At 44.0% G+C, this 15,476-nt stretch overlaps 1 protein-coding gene across 2 annotated transcripts in view; it reads left to right on the top strand.

Moving 5' to 3' along the window:
* AQP9 (aquaporin 9) overlaps positions 1 to 15,476 on the top strand; it is a 76,876-nt gene that overhangs the window by 42,946 nt on the left and 18,454 nt on the right. The window contains exon 1 of one of the 2 annotated variants that reach the window (XM_072148124.1): positions 11,612 to 11,849. The exons of the other annotated variant lie outside the window; for it this stretch is intronic. Coding sequence (XP_072004225.1) covers positions 11,694 to 11,849 — 156 coding nt within the window. The 5' untranslated portion in view covers positions 11,612 to 11,693. Of the gene's footprint in view, positions 1 to 11,611; positions 11,850 to 15,476 lie in introns of those variants that run through there. 2 annotated transcript variants of the gene reach the window in all.

The following is a 15,476-nucleotide window of genomic DNA, read 5'->3' as shown; positions in this document are numbered from 1 at the left end:
AATATCCCACACCCTGCTGCTGTGTCCCCCACATATAATAAAACTTATAGAAAATAATAGTTTCATAGCTCCCATAGCTACAGTACTAATAAGAGCTTTGGTTTTGTGTGGCCTTCAGGAGCTGTACTAAGAATAAGCTTATTAGAATGAAATGGGTTATCCCAACATAATTACTAATTTCTCTCGCACCATCCAATATGGTGCCCTATTCTTATAACTTTGATAACACTTATTGAACACAGGGTGTATTCTCTCCTACATGTAATTGCAAGCTTTGGGAGATTTGAACCTATTATTAGTGTTGTTATACAAAGGACACTATGAAAAATATACATGTAATCTTCGTGACCAGAAATAATTATTAAATCAGCATAAGGTTTAGAGATCCTAACTAGAGATGAGCGAACATGCTCGTTCGAGCATTAGCGTACTCGAAACTGCTCGATGCTCGGACGAATACTTCGCCCGCTCGAGAAAATGGCATCTCCCGCCGTTTTGCTTTTTGGCGGCCAGAAACAGAGCCAATCACAAGCCAGGAGACTCTGCACTCCACCCAGCATGACGTGGTACCCTTACACGCCGATAGCAGTGGTTGGCTGGCCAGATCAGGTGACCCTGGGATAGACTAGCCCCTGGCCGCGCTGCTCGGATCATTCTGTGTCTGGATGCCGCTAGGGAGAGAGCTGCTGCTGGTCAGGGAAAGCGTTAGGGTGTTCTATTAGAATAGTGTTAGGCAGGAGTGATTCTACAAGAACCCAACAGCCCTTCTTAGGGCTACAATAACGGTATCCTTTTTTTTTTTTTTTATTTGCTTGTGGCTGGGCTTGCTGGCACTAGTAGTGCAGCTAGTACCATATTGTGAGGAATTTGCAGGGGGACTTGCTACCGTTGGATTTATTTTTTTTTTACCTTTATTTCATTTTATAGCTCAAACTCATCAGCCACAGCACAAATGTGCTGTCAGTGTAGGTTAGAAACTAGCCATAGCAATAGGGTAGCATCGTTTTGTTAAAAAAAAAAAAAAAATTAAAAATAAATAAACACAAAAAAAAAAAATTAAAAGTTTACACTTTAATTTGGAAAATGTTTAACCCGAGGGTTAGGGGTAGAGGACGAGGGCGTGGACGTGGGCGTCCAACTACTGCAGGGGTCAGAGGCCGTGGTCCTGGGCGGGGTGAGACACCACCTGCTGATGAGGGAGCAGGGGAACGCCGCAGAGCTACACTCCCTAGGTTCATCATGTCTCAAGTTACTGGGACTCGTGGTAGAGCACTGTTGAGGCCAGAACAGTGCGAACAGGTGATGTCGTGGATTGCGGACAATGCTTCTAGCCATTTGTCCACCAGTCAGTCTTCCACGCAGTCCACCCATGTCACCGAAATCAGCACTCCTCCAGCTCCTCCACCTCAGCCTCCTTCCCCCCAGTCTGCCCCCTCCCAGCAAAATTTGGCATTTGAACCGGCATACTCTGAGGAACTGTTTTCTGGACCCTTCCCACAGTCACAAACCACTTGTCCGGTTGCTGCTGAGCAATTTTCCGATGCCCAGGTTTTCCACCAGTCGCAGTCTGTGGGTGATGATGACATTATTGACGTAGTGGAAGAAGTGTGTAAAGAGGTGTCGGACAATGAGGAGACATGGTTGTCAGACAGTGGTGAAGTTGTTGTCAGGGCAGGAAGACCGAGGGGGGGGGGAAACTGAGGGATCGGAGGATGATGAGGTGACAGACCCAAGCTGGGTTGATAGGCCGGGTGAACACAGTGCTTCTGAGACGGAGGCGAGTCCTATAGCAGAACATGTTGGAAGAGGCAGTGGTGGGGCCAGACAGAGAGGCAGGGCCAGAGCTGGTGCATCAGCACCAAATGTTGCCCGTAGTCAAGCTCCCGTGGCGAGGGCTAGATTTTCAGAAGTCTGGAGGCTCTTTAAAGAAACACCGGATGACCGACTGACTGTGGTGTGCAACCTTTGCCAAACCAGGATCAGCAGGGGTTCCACCACTACTAGCTTAACTACCACCAGTATGCGCAGGCAAATGAATGCTAAACACCCCACTCAATGGTACCAAGCCCGTTCACCTCCGGCCGGGCACACCACTGCTCCTTCCCCTGTGTCATCTGCTAGTCAGCCCCCTGCCCAGGACCACGGCCCAAACACCTCCCGTGCGAAAACCCCATCTTCGCCTCCACAATCCTCCACAGCATCCACCAGCGTTCAGCTCTCAATACCCCAGATGCTGGAGCGCAAAAAGAAGTATAGCGCAACCCACCCACACGCCCAAGCCCTCAACGTCCACATCTCCAAGTTGCTTAGCCTGGAGATGCCGCCCTATAGGCTGGTAGAGACCGAGGCCTTTCGAAACCTCATGGCGGCGGCCGCCCCTCGGTATTCGGTCCCCAGCCGCCACTACTTTTCCCGATGTGCCGTCCCAGCCCTGCACAAGCACGTGTCAGAGAACATCATCCGTGCCCTGACCAACGCCGTTTCTGACAAGGTCCACCTGACCACGGACACGTGGACGAGTGCTGCCGGGCAGGGCCACTATATATCGCTGACGGCACATTGGGTTAACTTGGTGGAGGCTGGGACCGAGTCTGACCCTGGGGCTGCTCGTATACTGCCGACGCCGAGGATTGCGGGGCCTACCTCGGTCCAGGTCTCAAAGGCCTACTATGCCTCCAACCTCCTCCCACCCCTCCTCCACCTCCTCCTCCTCCGAATTACCATCCGTGGGCATGGTGCCATCAGTCGCTAGCTCTAGGCACAGCAGCAGTGCCATCGCTAAGCGACAGCAGGCGGTGCTCAAACTGCTGAGCCTAGGCGATAAAAGGCACACCGCCCAAGAGCTATTACAGGGCATCACGGCGCAGACTGATCTGTGGCTGGCATCGCTGAACCTGAAGCCAGGCATGGTTGTGTGTGACAACGGCCATAACCTGGTGGCGGCTCTGCAACTCGGCAGACTGACACATGTGCCATGCCTGGCCCATGTGTTAAATCTCATAGTTCAGCGTTTCCTCAAGACATACCCCAATCTGTCTGATTTGCTCACGAAGGTGCGCTGCATCTGTGCGCATTTCAGGAAGTCCAGCACAGATGCTGCCACTCTCAGGGCAGCGCAGCGCAGCCTCCAACTGCCCGCTCACCGACTGTTGTGCGACGTGCCCACGAGGTGGAATTCAACATTAACCATGTTATCCAGAGTTTACCAGCAGCGCAGAGCGATTGTAGGCTGCCAGATGTCAACTTCCACCAGAACTGGTAGTCAGGTCAGTCAGCTTCCTCAAGTCTACAATGAGGAGTGGACGTGGATGTCTGATATCTGTCAGGTGCTGAGTAACTTTGAGGAGTCAACACAGATGGTCAGTGGCGATGCCGCCATCATCAGCCTCACCATCCCGCTGCTTGGCCTGTTGAAAAACTCTCTGGTCAGCATGAAGTCGGAAGCTTTGCGCTTGTCACAAGAGACGGGGGAAGAAGATTCCCTTGTTGATAGCCAAAGCACCCTTAGGTCTGTTTCTCAGCGCATATCGGAGGAGGTGGAGGAGGATGAGGAGGAAGAGGAGGAGAATGTTGGCGAGACAGAAGAGGGGACCATTGTTCAGTCCTTCACTGTTCAGCATGTATGGGCAGAAGAAGAGGAGTTGGAGGAGTTGGAGGAGGAGGAAATGGGCAGTCAGGCCAGTGAGGGGAGTGAATTCTTGCGCGTTGGGACTCTGGCGCATATGGCAGATTTCATGCTAGGCTGCCTATCCCGTGACCCTCGCGTTCAAAGAATATATTCCAGCACCGATTACTGGGTATTCACTCTCCTGGACCCACGGTACAAGCAAAATCTTTCCACTCTCATCCCTGGAGAGGAAAGGAGTGTGAGAATGCATGAATACCAGCAGGCCCTGGTGCACAAGCTGAAACAGTATTTCCCTTCTGACAGCGCTAGCGGCAGAGGGCGTACTTCTACGGGACAAGTAGCGAGGGAGAGTAGGCAAGCAGGCAGCTTTTCCAGCACTGGCAGGGGTACGCTTTACAAGGCCTTTGCCAGTTTTATGTCACCCCAGCAAGACACTGTCACCTGTCCCCAGTCTCGGCAGAGTAGGGCTGATCTTTACAGAAAGATGGTGAGGGAGTACGTAGTTGACCATACCATCGTCCTAAATGATCACACAGCTCCCTACAACTACTGGGTTTCAAAGCTGGATATGTGGCACGAACTGGCGCTGTACACCTTGGAGGTTCTTGCCTGCCCTGCCGCTAGCGTGTTGTCCGAGCAGGTTTTCAGTGCAGCTGGTGGCATCATCACCGATAAGCGTACACGCCTGTCGACTGACAGGCTGACGCTTATCAAGATGAATAAAGCCTGGATTTCTCCGGATTTTCATTCTCCACCAGGTGAAAGAAGCTCAACCTGAATAATGTATGCACTCCTCCTCCTCATTGTCCTCCTTCTCCTCCTCTTTGTACACTAAAGCATAGGAAACTGGCTATTTTTTGCCAGGGCCAACTGGCTCTAGCTATAGTACTCTATGTATTTAATTTTTCTGGAGGGCCACCTACCCGGTCCTCTGTTTTAAGCAATTTTTGGGAGTGCCACATACAGGCACTCAATCTATTTAATTTTTCTAGAGGACCACCTACCTGCTCCTCTGGTTTGAAAAATTTTTTGGACTGCCACATACAGGCACTATCCAAATTAAATTGTCTCCATAGCAGCCTCCACATGTCGTCTTTTTAGCTGGCTCCACACGTTGTCTCCATTGCTACCTCCACACGTCATCACCATAGCTGCCTCCAAAAGTCGTCCATATAGCTGCCTCCATACATTGTCTCCTTATCAAACGAACTGTGTCAGGCAGAATTTTGGGTTGTTTTCATGGATTCCACATCAAACTTGTTAACTTTGTTGCCATCCTGCTGTGTAATCCACAAAATATACTGGCAAACTTTTATCATTTACCAATATTATTTCAGCACTTCTTGCGCATCTGTTTACATTCCCCTCACCCGCCATATCCCAAACTTATAAGAACGCTACTACACTTGATCTTATACAAAAGGTTCTTAGAAGTGCTGTTTGGGGAGTAGCCTAGAGACAGGGGCTTGGATTGTCCAAAGCTCGCCTGGCAGCAGAGCGCCAGCTCCATCTCAAGATCCAACTAACATAGTTTTAACTGCAGCACCTTTAATCTACTACTAGTTCACTGCCTCCATACATGGTCCCCTTATCAAACGAGCTGTGTCGGGCAGAATTTTGGGTTGTTTTCATGGCTTCCACATCAAACTTGTTAACTTTGTCGCCACCCTGCTGTGTAATCCACAAAATATACTGGCAAACTTTTATCATTTACCAATATTATTTCAGCGCTTCTTGCGCATCTGTTTACATTCCCCTCACCCGCCAAATCCTAAACTTATAAGAACGCTACTACACTTGATCTTATACAATAGGTTCTTAGAAGTGCTGTTTGGGGAGTAGCCTAGAGACAGGGGCTTGGATTGGCGAAAGCTCGCCTGGCAGCGGAGCGCCAGCTCCATCTCAAGATCCAACTAACATAGTTTTAACTGCAGCACCTTTAATTTACTACTAGTTCACTGCCTCCATACATCGTCCCCTTATCAAACAAGCTGTGTCAGGCAGAATTTTCAGGTGTTTCACCAGATACATAGTGGAACTCGGCCCATCTGTCGCCGCCATGCTGGAGACCTGAAGTTGCAATCATAGCAGCGCAATATGGATGCCCCATACTGTCGCTCTTAATCATGGAACCATTTCCGTAAAAACAATTAAAAATAGAACCACTATGCTATTCCATTATTCCTAGGTGAAATATTCAAACGACCCGGCCTGATTTGAAAATTATAATTTTTCAAAGTAAACGCTTCTGGCCCCCAGGCCCATTTTGGGTGGGGAGGAGCCGAGAGACAGGGGCTTGGATAGGCGAAAGCTCGCCTGGCAGTGGACCGCCAGCTCCATCCCAAGATTAGGCAGCCTCAGAGGCATCCATGCATGCTGCCCCTGCTGTTTCCTGTCCATTTTGCCTCCACGATCCTCCACAGCGTCCACCAATGTCTCATTTCAACTCTCTATACCCCAGACGCTGGAGCACGAGAGGATATGCAGCACATCATCCCCTTATCAAACGAGCTGTGTCAGGCAGAATTTTCAGGTGTTTCACCAGATACATAGTGGAACTCGGCCCATCTGTCGCCGCCATGCTGGAGACCTGAAGTTGCAATCATAGCAGCGCAATATGAATGCCCCATACTGTCGCTCTTAATCATGGAAGTCGTCTCCATGGCTGCCTCCACATGTCGTCCCCTTATCAAAAGAGCTGTGTCAGGCTCATTTTTCGGGTGTTTCACCAGATACGTTATGGAACTTGGTCACTATGTCGCCACCATGCTGTGTTATCGACTAAATATACCGTCAACCTTTTGTTCACATAGGAAATCATTTCACCTCCTTTGGTGAAACCTGAGTCCATTTAGGGTATGTCGCCATGAGACTCTCTAGCCTGCCACTGCTGCCGCTGCCTCTGCATGCCGTCCCCTATAGTGTCGGGGTCAATTATTGGGTGTTTTAGATGCTATCTAGCCTCATTCGGTCACTCTGTCATGGCCATGCTGTTGCCCATAATTTTGGCATAAAGCAGCCTCAGAGGCATCCATGCATGCTGCCCCTGCTGTTTCCTGTCCATTTCCGTGGTGTTTCCATCCTTTTCTGAGGTTCCCAGGTGTTTGGCCAAGCTTCCCTGTGCAGAGCCTTGGTCCTTGAAAAATGCTCGAGTCTCCCATTGACTTCAATGGGGCTCGTTATTCGAGACGAGCACTCGAGCATCGGGAAAAGTTTGTCTCGAATAACGAGTACCCGAGCATTTTAGTGCTCGCTCATCTCTAATCCTAACGCATCACATATGTGTAACATTGGCTGCCATTTATTATCCATTTTATGTATTACCATTTGGATTCAGTGAGCAACATCACAATGCAGAATGTGAACTGACTAGGTTCTCTAGCTCTGTCTTTCAATGCTTTGTTATAATGTGGAAGCCAGGAATTTTCTGAAGTAGCCTGACCGGCAAATCCTGCATAACAGAGGTTTGGGCCCGGTGAAGAACGATGTCAACTTTGTGTCACCGAATGTCATTTATATTAGCTAATTACTGCTTCATATTGGTAATGTAACTACTGGTATGTTCTATGGTGAAATGGTGGTACCAGATCATACCCGGATCTGTCGTTTTATACAAAGATCGTTTTTCACTTGTTTGACTAAGCTTGGTTCTGGTACAGTATTTATATATTTCCCTTGGTTCTTGCCATATATTTTTCTCATGGTAATAAGAGGACCTATCACCTCTCTTGAAATGTCCATTTTAGAATGTACTTGTAAGCCCTAAGAAATAACAACAATGAGCATAATTTTATGTTTGCCAGTTCCTTTATCATTCTTCTCAATAATTTCTGACATTTTCCATTAGGTGGTCCCAGATAAAGCAACCAATCAAGCAGCTTGCAACCCATTGGCAATCACAGGCATGTCATCTGTAGGTATGCCTGTGATTGGCTGGGTTGGACATTTGACTCGGTAGTATAAGGGCAGGATCACATGTCCAGACACCATTGCATACTGGAAACAGAGAGAGGTTGCTGCTCATCATAGAATCAGATAGGCAGTGCCTTTTCAGGGCACTTGGGTGTATAGAGTAGGCTGCTATTATTAGGGACAGGTGGATATCTGAAATAATTGCTCTTATTAGGACACTCTGAAGATCTGCATTATTATTAGACTTCTATAATGTAGGGATATTGTTTCTCATTATAATGGATTATACTGTGGGAGGGGATCCGGCGCTTGGACAAATGAAAAACCTGATAGTCAAAGGCAATATATATATTTTGGGTTTTAATGGGTTTAAAAAGTGTTGTGTTTCGGCGCAGTACATGAGCCTTTATCAATGTTTTTCATTTGTCCGAGCGCCGGATCCCCTCCCACAGTCTACTTCAGCTCTCCCTACTTTCTCAGTGAATAGCATGCAATAATACATGGATCATAAATGTTGTCAATGAATAGCTTCAGTAATACATTGATCATAAAAGTGCTCTTCATAGTAAATAGCATGCAGTAATACATGGCTCATAAAAGCTCTCTTCTCGATGAAGAGGATACATGGGATCATAAAAGTATTATTGTCAGTAAAAATGTGCAGTAATACATGAATCATAAAAGAGCTGTCACTGAATAACAGGCACTGGATCATAAAAGTATTGTTGTAAGTGAATAGGGTGCAGTAATACATGAAACATAAGTGTTGTTGTCAGTGAATAGGATGCAGTAATATGTGGATCCTAAAAATGAATAGATTGCACTAATACTTGGTCGAAAAGAGCCAAAACAACAGAGGGCACCTCAGGGGTAACCATGTTTTTTGTATTTTACGCACTGTAGCTTATGTTTTGTTTGTAGTAGAAGACCACATCCTGGCTATGGGCTACATTATACAATATTCCACCCTTCTGCATCTACCTAGGGCTTTGTGATCACCATCTCTTCCTCCAAACTATCATTGACTTTAAGCCATGTTGGGTCTAGAACATCATCATCACCTATCAGATCTTCTTCCACCAAGCCCACATGGCTGCCCTCCTAGTCAGTTTCTACATTGCAGAAGGCCGCACTTTGGTTTTATCTTCACCATGGTAGATGTCCTGTGATGGTCAGCTGTCCACATCCTCCTCCTCCAACACAAGTTGTTGAGAATCTGGTAACTCCTGGGGTAAGCGCAGGAGAATGTCCCATGGAATCCCAGCAGGAAGTGTTATCATATAGCATTAGTGACTGCTCCATGGCCTATGACTGACTGAGACATCCCTACTGTTTAAAACGAGGTGAGGTGAAGTACTTTGCACAAAAGCGGTGGAACAGGTTAAAGACAATCCAATGGAACTTGAGGCACTCTTTACATTATAATTGACCAATGCCTTAACTTCGTCTGGTCTTTCCATTCTGGGAATGTTTTTTTATTTCTTTATGTTTTATGTTATTATTTTAAGTACTATCCCCAGCCCATTGATAGCTGGGCTATTACCTCGCTATTCCCACTATTTTCCATCCTCTAACCCTTTCTAGCCCCATTTTACAACCATTTTTGGGTTTCACAATCTGGGTCCCCATCATTGGAGTAAAAGCTCAGCCCAAAGTCTGGGTCTAACCCAAATTTCACCCAACCCTCTCATATTTATTAACACCTCCTACATTTTTCAAAGGAACAGCAACCGGGTAGCACACCATGAAGTTAAAAGAAAAGGAGAATACAACCATTTACTAAAACATATTTAGGGGAGAGAAAGGGTGTGTAAAAGTCTCTCTCCACTTGACCGTTCTGACCATTCTGATTTAGCCTTTATTGACCAAGTAATTGTTTTTGTGTGCATTCCACGAGCCCTGGGCTTTTTTCCCTATGAATGTAAGTGCATGATAGTTTGTTAGTTACAGTACAGGTCCTAGTGTTTAAAGGACACCTGTCATCAGGTCTGTGTCACTTGTCCTGTCACCACTACCTGTTGGAGCAGCTCACAAGGATTCCATCCCAGCCTTTATCTAGTCAATTCATACATTAATCATTATAAAATCATCTATTCTTTATTATGTAAATGAGGCTGGTCACATGGTCAGAGGCAGTGATGTCACCCCTGTTACCCCTCCCCTCTCTTGCTCATGTCTGTGTGTAATGTATATTAAAGCATTGCTAGTGTGTGTGCTGCATCTGCTGACATGCGGCATCCTCCTAATAGACAGAGACACAGACATGAGATACACAAGTACCTGACATGTTCTGCTATATCATGGCTGCCTGGAGCTGTTGTATCTCTCCTATACACACACAGGCTGCAGGGGCCGTGGCCACCAGCAAGCACATGGAGCAGCCATCACATCATTATACAGCCTCACATCATTATACAGGCTGACAGTCATGCACTGGGGATGTGGCTGTGCCCCCCACTCATGAATAAGCTGGACAGCTTGAATATGCTAATGACTCATTGGACATTTCACAGGTCATTTGCATACAGCTGTAGGACCTCATTGCTTAAAGGGGTATTCTCGCCTGGGCATTCACATTCAGTTTGATAAATCTGCTATATATAAACATTTCTTCAATTAGATGTTATTAAAAAAAATGTTCCTGTGTGAAGATAATTTCTCAGAAACATAGTCATTTTGTCCCTTAGAAACGAGATCAGCTTCCTTGGATACGGCCACGTCTGCTGCAGGGATTGCACAAAGAAACAAATTGTTTTTGTATATGAAATGTCCGGGAGTTACTGCAGGTCCCCCAGACGTCCTGTGGTAATGAATGCTGAATCCAGGAGGTCAGACAAGACTCAATAGCTCATGTCTGGCCACCGCTGCCAGAGTGTGACGTGGTCGTAACCGAGGAAGCTATCTGGTTTCTAAGGGACAACATGACTACATTTATTAGAAATTATCTTCACATGGGAAATTTTTTTTTAATAACATCCAATTGAAGAAATGTTTATAAATGGAAGATTAGTGAAACTGAATGTGAATGCCCAGGCGAGAATACCCCTTTAAGTTTACAGGCATGTAAAGGGACAATGAAGGGATAGAGGCAATGCTCTCTAATGGCAGTTTATGAAAATATATTTAGATTAGGGGGGTTATTTTGCATGACGGGTTCTCTTTAAAGGGGTTGTCTGGGCTTTAATATTGGAAGTGAGGTGGAGGCTTTAAAACCAAGAAAGTAGCTATATGTACCTCTCTCCAGTCCAGAGCTGTACCTTCCGTCACAGCGTGTGATGTCACAAACATTACACTTCTGTCGCTAGCCCTGTAAATGTTGCACAGAACTGGAACCAGAAGTGGGTGCTAGCCATGGTTATCTGTTTATCATTGAGGTTTAATTGAGGAGTAACATGATGACATTTTATGTAAATTTGTCATACATTTTTCAATCATACCCAAAACATTTGGCTAAAGAATCTGAGCCCCACAGTGCTTCAGATTTACAGGCTGTTACAATGAGAAGATCATGTCCACCCCCTGCTCTCCCCTCCCCCCTGTCTGTGTAATCAAGCAGCAGCTTCTGCTCAATATGAAGCTACAGTATGAGGGGGAGGCTCTGATAACACCCCAAGAGTTCCCAAGTTCATTAGCATAATTATAAAAGTTGATTTTAGAAGAAAGGAGGCCACAGATACCACATATAAGAAGATTACTACAGTCACGTTGCCTGGATCTATGAGTTAGTGGCCCTGGTTTATCATGCTGGACTTTGATGGTAGATTACCGGTAGTGATTAACTTTGTGTAGAATTATACGTCTCCTATACACAGAAAGGCTTACCGCATTACAGTAATACATAAACACAAACTTATAATAAATATAATAATAACTTCAAGTTTGCCTTCTAATTATACCTTTGTATGAGAACATTGTCATGTATATTGCATGTGCAATACAAATAATAAATTAACATTTAGAAACATTACATGGAAATATTTAAATATGAGCTGTTCTATTTTATTTACGTAGTTTTATCCAACCAATGGCGTTACAGGAAACGGACTTTCCTGGCACTATATGAAGCAGGCCATTCAGTAGAGCTGATGCACACAGTGCACACATTACCACGTGGGTTAATAGTTAAAAGGAAACCCAAAATCTGCAGAGGAGGATGTCTGAAGCTGACGCCACCAAGGGGAACAGGAGGAGCAGCAAGTACAGCACTCTAGACATGAAGGAAAAAAGTAGCTGTTTAGAAAGAATAGCTCTGAGGAACAGCCTGGCAAAGGAAACCCTCTCTGAATTTTTCGGCACATGTCTATTAGTAGTAAGTGTCAGCTGTTTTTCAGTTTGTTCATATGTATCTCTGCTGGTGTGTGCATTTTCCTGTAATACTTTTAATATGAAATAGTGCATAATCCCAGAACACTGGGGCAGGACACTGCAAATTCTAGAATGACAGCCAAGATTCTCTATTTCTTTTTGTATTTCACTAGGTTTTACTTGCTTTTGGATAGGAAATATGTGATGTTTTCCCTTTATCTTAGAATATACTGTACAGTGGCGATGTTACATATATAATAATACACATGTATTAGTCTACACCCGTGACATGTATAATTGTATGATGTAGCTGACCATGTCATAATTCACTTATGTATATGCTTACTTGAAAACAATATAATTAAACGGTCAGACGAGAGTAATATGTAGGTTTACCTTAGGTGAACCTAGAGTGATATATGTGGATCTCACATGCACAACAGTTTCTTAATATTATCTTGTTTTCAGAACTGCTCCCTTACTACAGTTACAGAAGGAGCAGTTAGATAATACTCTTACTATTTTGGGCTGCGTGGAATTTAAATTCTCTGAGACTTGCCCACAAATTTATTCATGATATAAATGGACTTTTGTCTGTTGTATATATATCATCAGGAGTAGGTTTAAAAAATATAAACATTGCAATGAAATATAGAATAATTCATTGTTGTCTATTCCATGGGTTCATGGCCAATCAGAAGAGTGAAATGAGCAATGCGCCACTTTCATTCTTTACATAAATAAAATGACTCCTATTAATGCGCTGCTTGTATAAGAAAGGTATTCTACTCACTATCATATGACAGATGACGCCCCCCCCCCCCCCAATGATAAAGATTAGAAATTGTATGTATGAAATTGGCAAATTGGCCTTTTCATATTTGATGATTATGTGATTATTGATGTTGACCTATCCTCAGGGTATCAAACCCACAAAACCATCACACATAACCTATTTTTGGCTTCCTACATTAAGATAATGGAGCCAGAAGTCTCATTTTCATATTCATTCTCTGTGTAGAAGCTTGATAGATACCAGGCGGTCCCCTACTTAAGGACACCTGATTTAGACACACAGGATGCGGAGCAGGTAGGTAGTGGCCCAGGGCATGAACGACCCACCTGCCACACATACTAAAGTGTCTGCCAGAAAACTTGCGGAGGCTATGTCTGAAATCATGCCTAGTCTAATGTGCTGGAGCCGGCATACCATATATTGGAAGGGGGAGGAATATTAAGTCTAATTCCCCCCTATTTCTGTAGAATATTGTTTCCAGTATACTGCGGTAATACTCAGAGGTGTAACTAGAAACTGCTGGACCCCAATGCAATACTGTACTAGACTCCCACACTATAAAACGTATCGTGTAAGCTTTTTAACTGTTAGGTTTTATTAATAAACATGCCTAGTACATTTCTTTGTTTGGAATTTTTAAGAGACGGCAGGACCATTCAGATATAGGTCCTTCTTTTTTTTTTTTTTTTTTTTTTACTTTGGTTGGATTTTACATTCCACTGTTCCATTGGTGTGGTTCATGGAGTCACCAGACAGGTAAGCTGTATTTGATATGTGCACATACCTAAGAGGGTAATCAGGTGAGCAAATGACTGTTTATTTCACTGTATCATGTTAAACATTCCAGCCTGAGGAACCGTCCTCTGGCCTTTCCCGATTGCTTTCTATGTAGAGGCTGAGCTCCTATTTACTATGGAAAGACCATTACTATTTATGTTAACACATAAAGTTTTGACACACACGCTACATATGTTTGTTGAGCATTATGAACATAATGAAATTCCGTTACAGTTATAAAAGTTATGAATAGTCATATGAATTGTTACCTCCCCCAACATATTACATTACTATAGAGCAAACGTGTCCAGATAAACAACGTCCAAGAGGACTTCACCTTAATGATTAACAAGTATGGATTTCTGGTTTGCCCTCACAGAAACATTATTTGCCTTGAATCCTCTTTATCAATACTTTGTATTTGCTTACATGCACACCGAATGTTCCTGCTGCATACTTGTTTTCAATCATGTGATTCATGTTTAGTAACTTCCTTTATTTTTCAGAATTTTATTTCTACCAAATCAGCACTTCCTAACTAAAAAAACATTATACTATCCAAAGAGTTGGATGCAGTAATGCACGTGACACATACGAACATATACACTCGGAAACCTCCTACTACAGATTTGTCTCTGAATAATCCTGTGTTTTTCAACATCCCAGGAAAAGTATATTTTAACCTTTCCTACAATTTCTGCAGCCCCATATGTTATGCAATGTTGGCATGATAGAAAAAGATTTCATTGTACAGGAACGTGTTGAAATGTGCCTTGAATGCCAATCCTCATGAGGAAAATAAAACAAGTTGTGACAAACAACTACATTTATCATTGCCCAGTTTACATTACTTCTTTTTTACATCTCAGATGACAGGAAAATGTGGCCAAAGAATTTCCTCATAGGGCCTATTCCTGAGCTCTGTACTGACTGGTAGACGAAGTTTACCTACCTAAATAGGGTGTGCTGAGCTATGTATCTACAATATAATTTGCTAATTTAAAAAGTTGATGACAACTATAAGCTTCCCAGGCTAGTTTATTTTCTTTATTAGGCATGGTACAACACAATGGGGGTATTTTATGGCAGACAAAGCATGTACAAAGCCCCATCTCAACCGTATTTTTTGACAGGATGCAGAGCGGGAATGGACCAGGCAGGTAGTGGCCCAGGGCATGAACGACCCACCTGCCAGTACTAAAATGTCCATCAGAAAACTGGCAGAGCCTACGTCTGAAGTCATGCTAGGTCATACCTGGTCTAACATGTGCCGGAGCCGGCTCACCATACATTGGAAGGGGGAGGAAATATTAAGTCTAATTCTCCCCTATTTCTGTAGAATATTGTGTCAAGTATACTGCAGTAATAAGCAGAGGTGTAACTAGAAACTGCTGGACCCCAATGCACATACTGTACTAGACTCCCACACTATAATGTACGGGTATAGTACTGGTCTCTTTGTATGGGGAAGACGTACCTTGGACTTATGCCTATAACAGTAAAAAATAGACAGGTGCGATCTGTTTCTAAAACAGACAGAATAAGATGGTGTTTCAGAGCCATTAAAAATAGCATTTCCTGGTTTAAACCATTTTTACCAATCCGTGTGTAAAATAGAAGTTAATGGGTCCATTTAAAAAAAAAAAAGAATTTCACTCAGATTAGCATTCTACTGGTATCAGTGAAAAACTGATGGTTGCTGGGGTAGGAAAAATAGAGAAATAGCACTTCCTAGCAGGTCAAGCAGATGCCTTTCTAAGCTTCTGTAAACCCATAGGATTTTGACCCTTCTCAGCCACCGTATTAATGTGTATCGCCATGCATTCCACCACCTCATGCTGGAACCTAGACCCTTCTTGGCAACCATAGTTGATGTGTATCAACATGCTTTCCACCACCAGCAGTCAGAACCTAGAATATGTATAATGGATGTTCTTAGTTTTTTTCTCATCTTTGATGTTAAATATATGCTTTTGTGTAATTCTTTATGTTATTACAGTATGTCTCTTTTTTTTAATGAATTTAATTACTAATCATAAATATGTCTTGTAAGTCTGC

Source organism: Engystomops pustulosus, chromosome 4, assembly GCF_040894005.1.
Source record: "Engystomops pustulosus chromosome 4, aEngPut4.maternal, whole genome shotgun sequence".
Taxonomy (NCBI): Eukaryota; Metazoa; Chordata; class Amphibia; order Anura; family Leptodactylidae; genus Engystomops; species Engystomops pustulosus.
The sequence above is the reverse complement of the archived record's forward strand: the minus strand, read 5'-3'. Positions and strand labels throughout refer to the sequence as shown.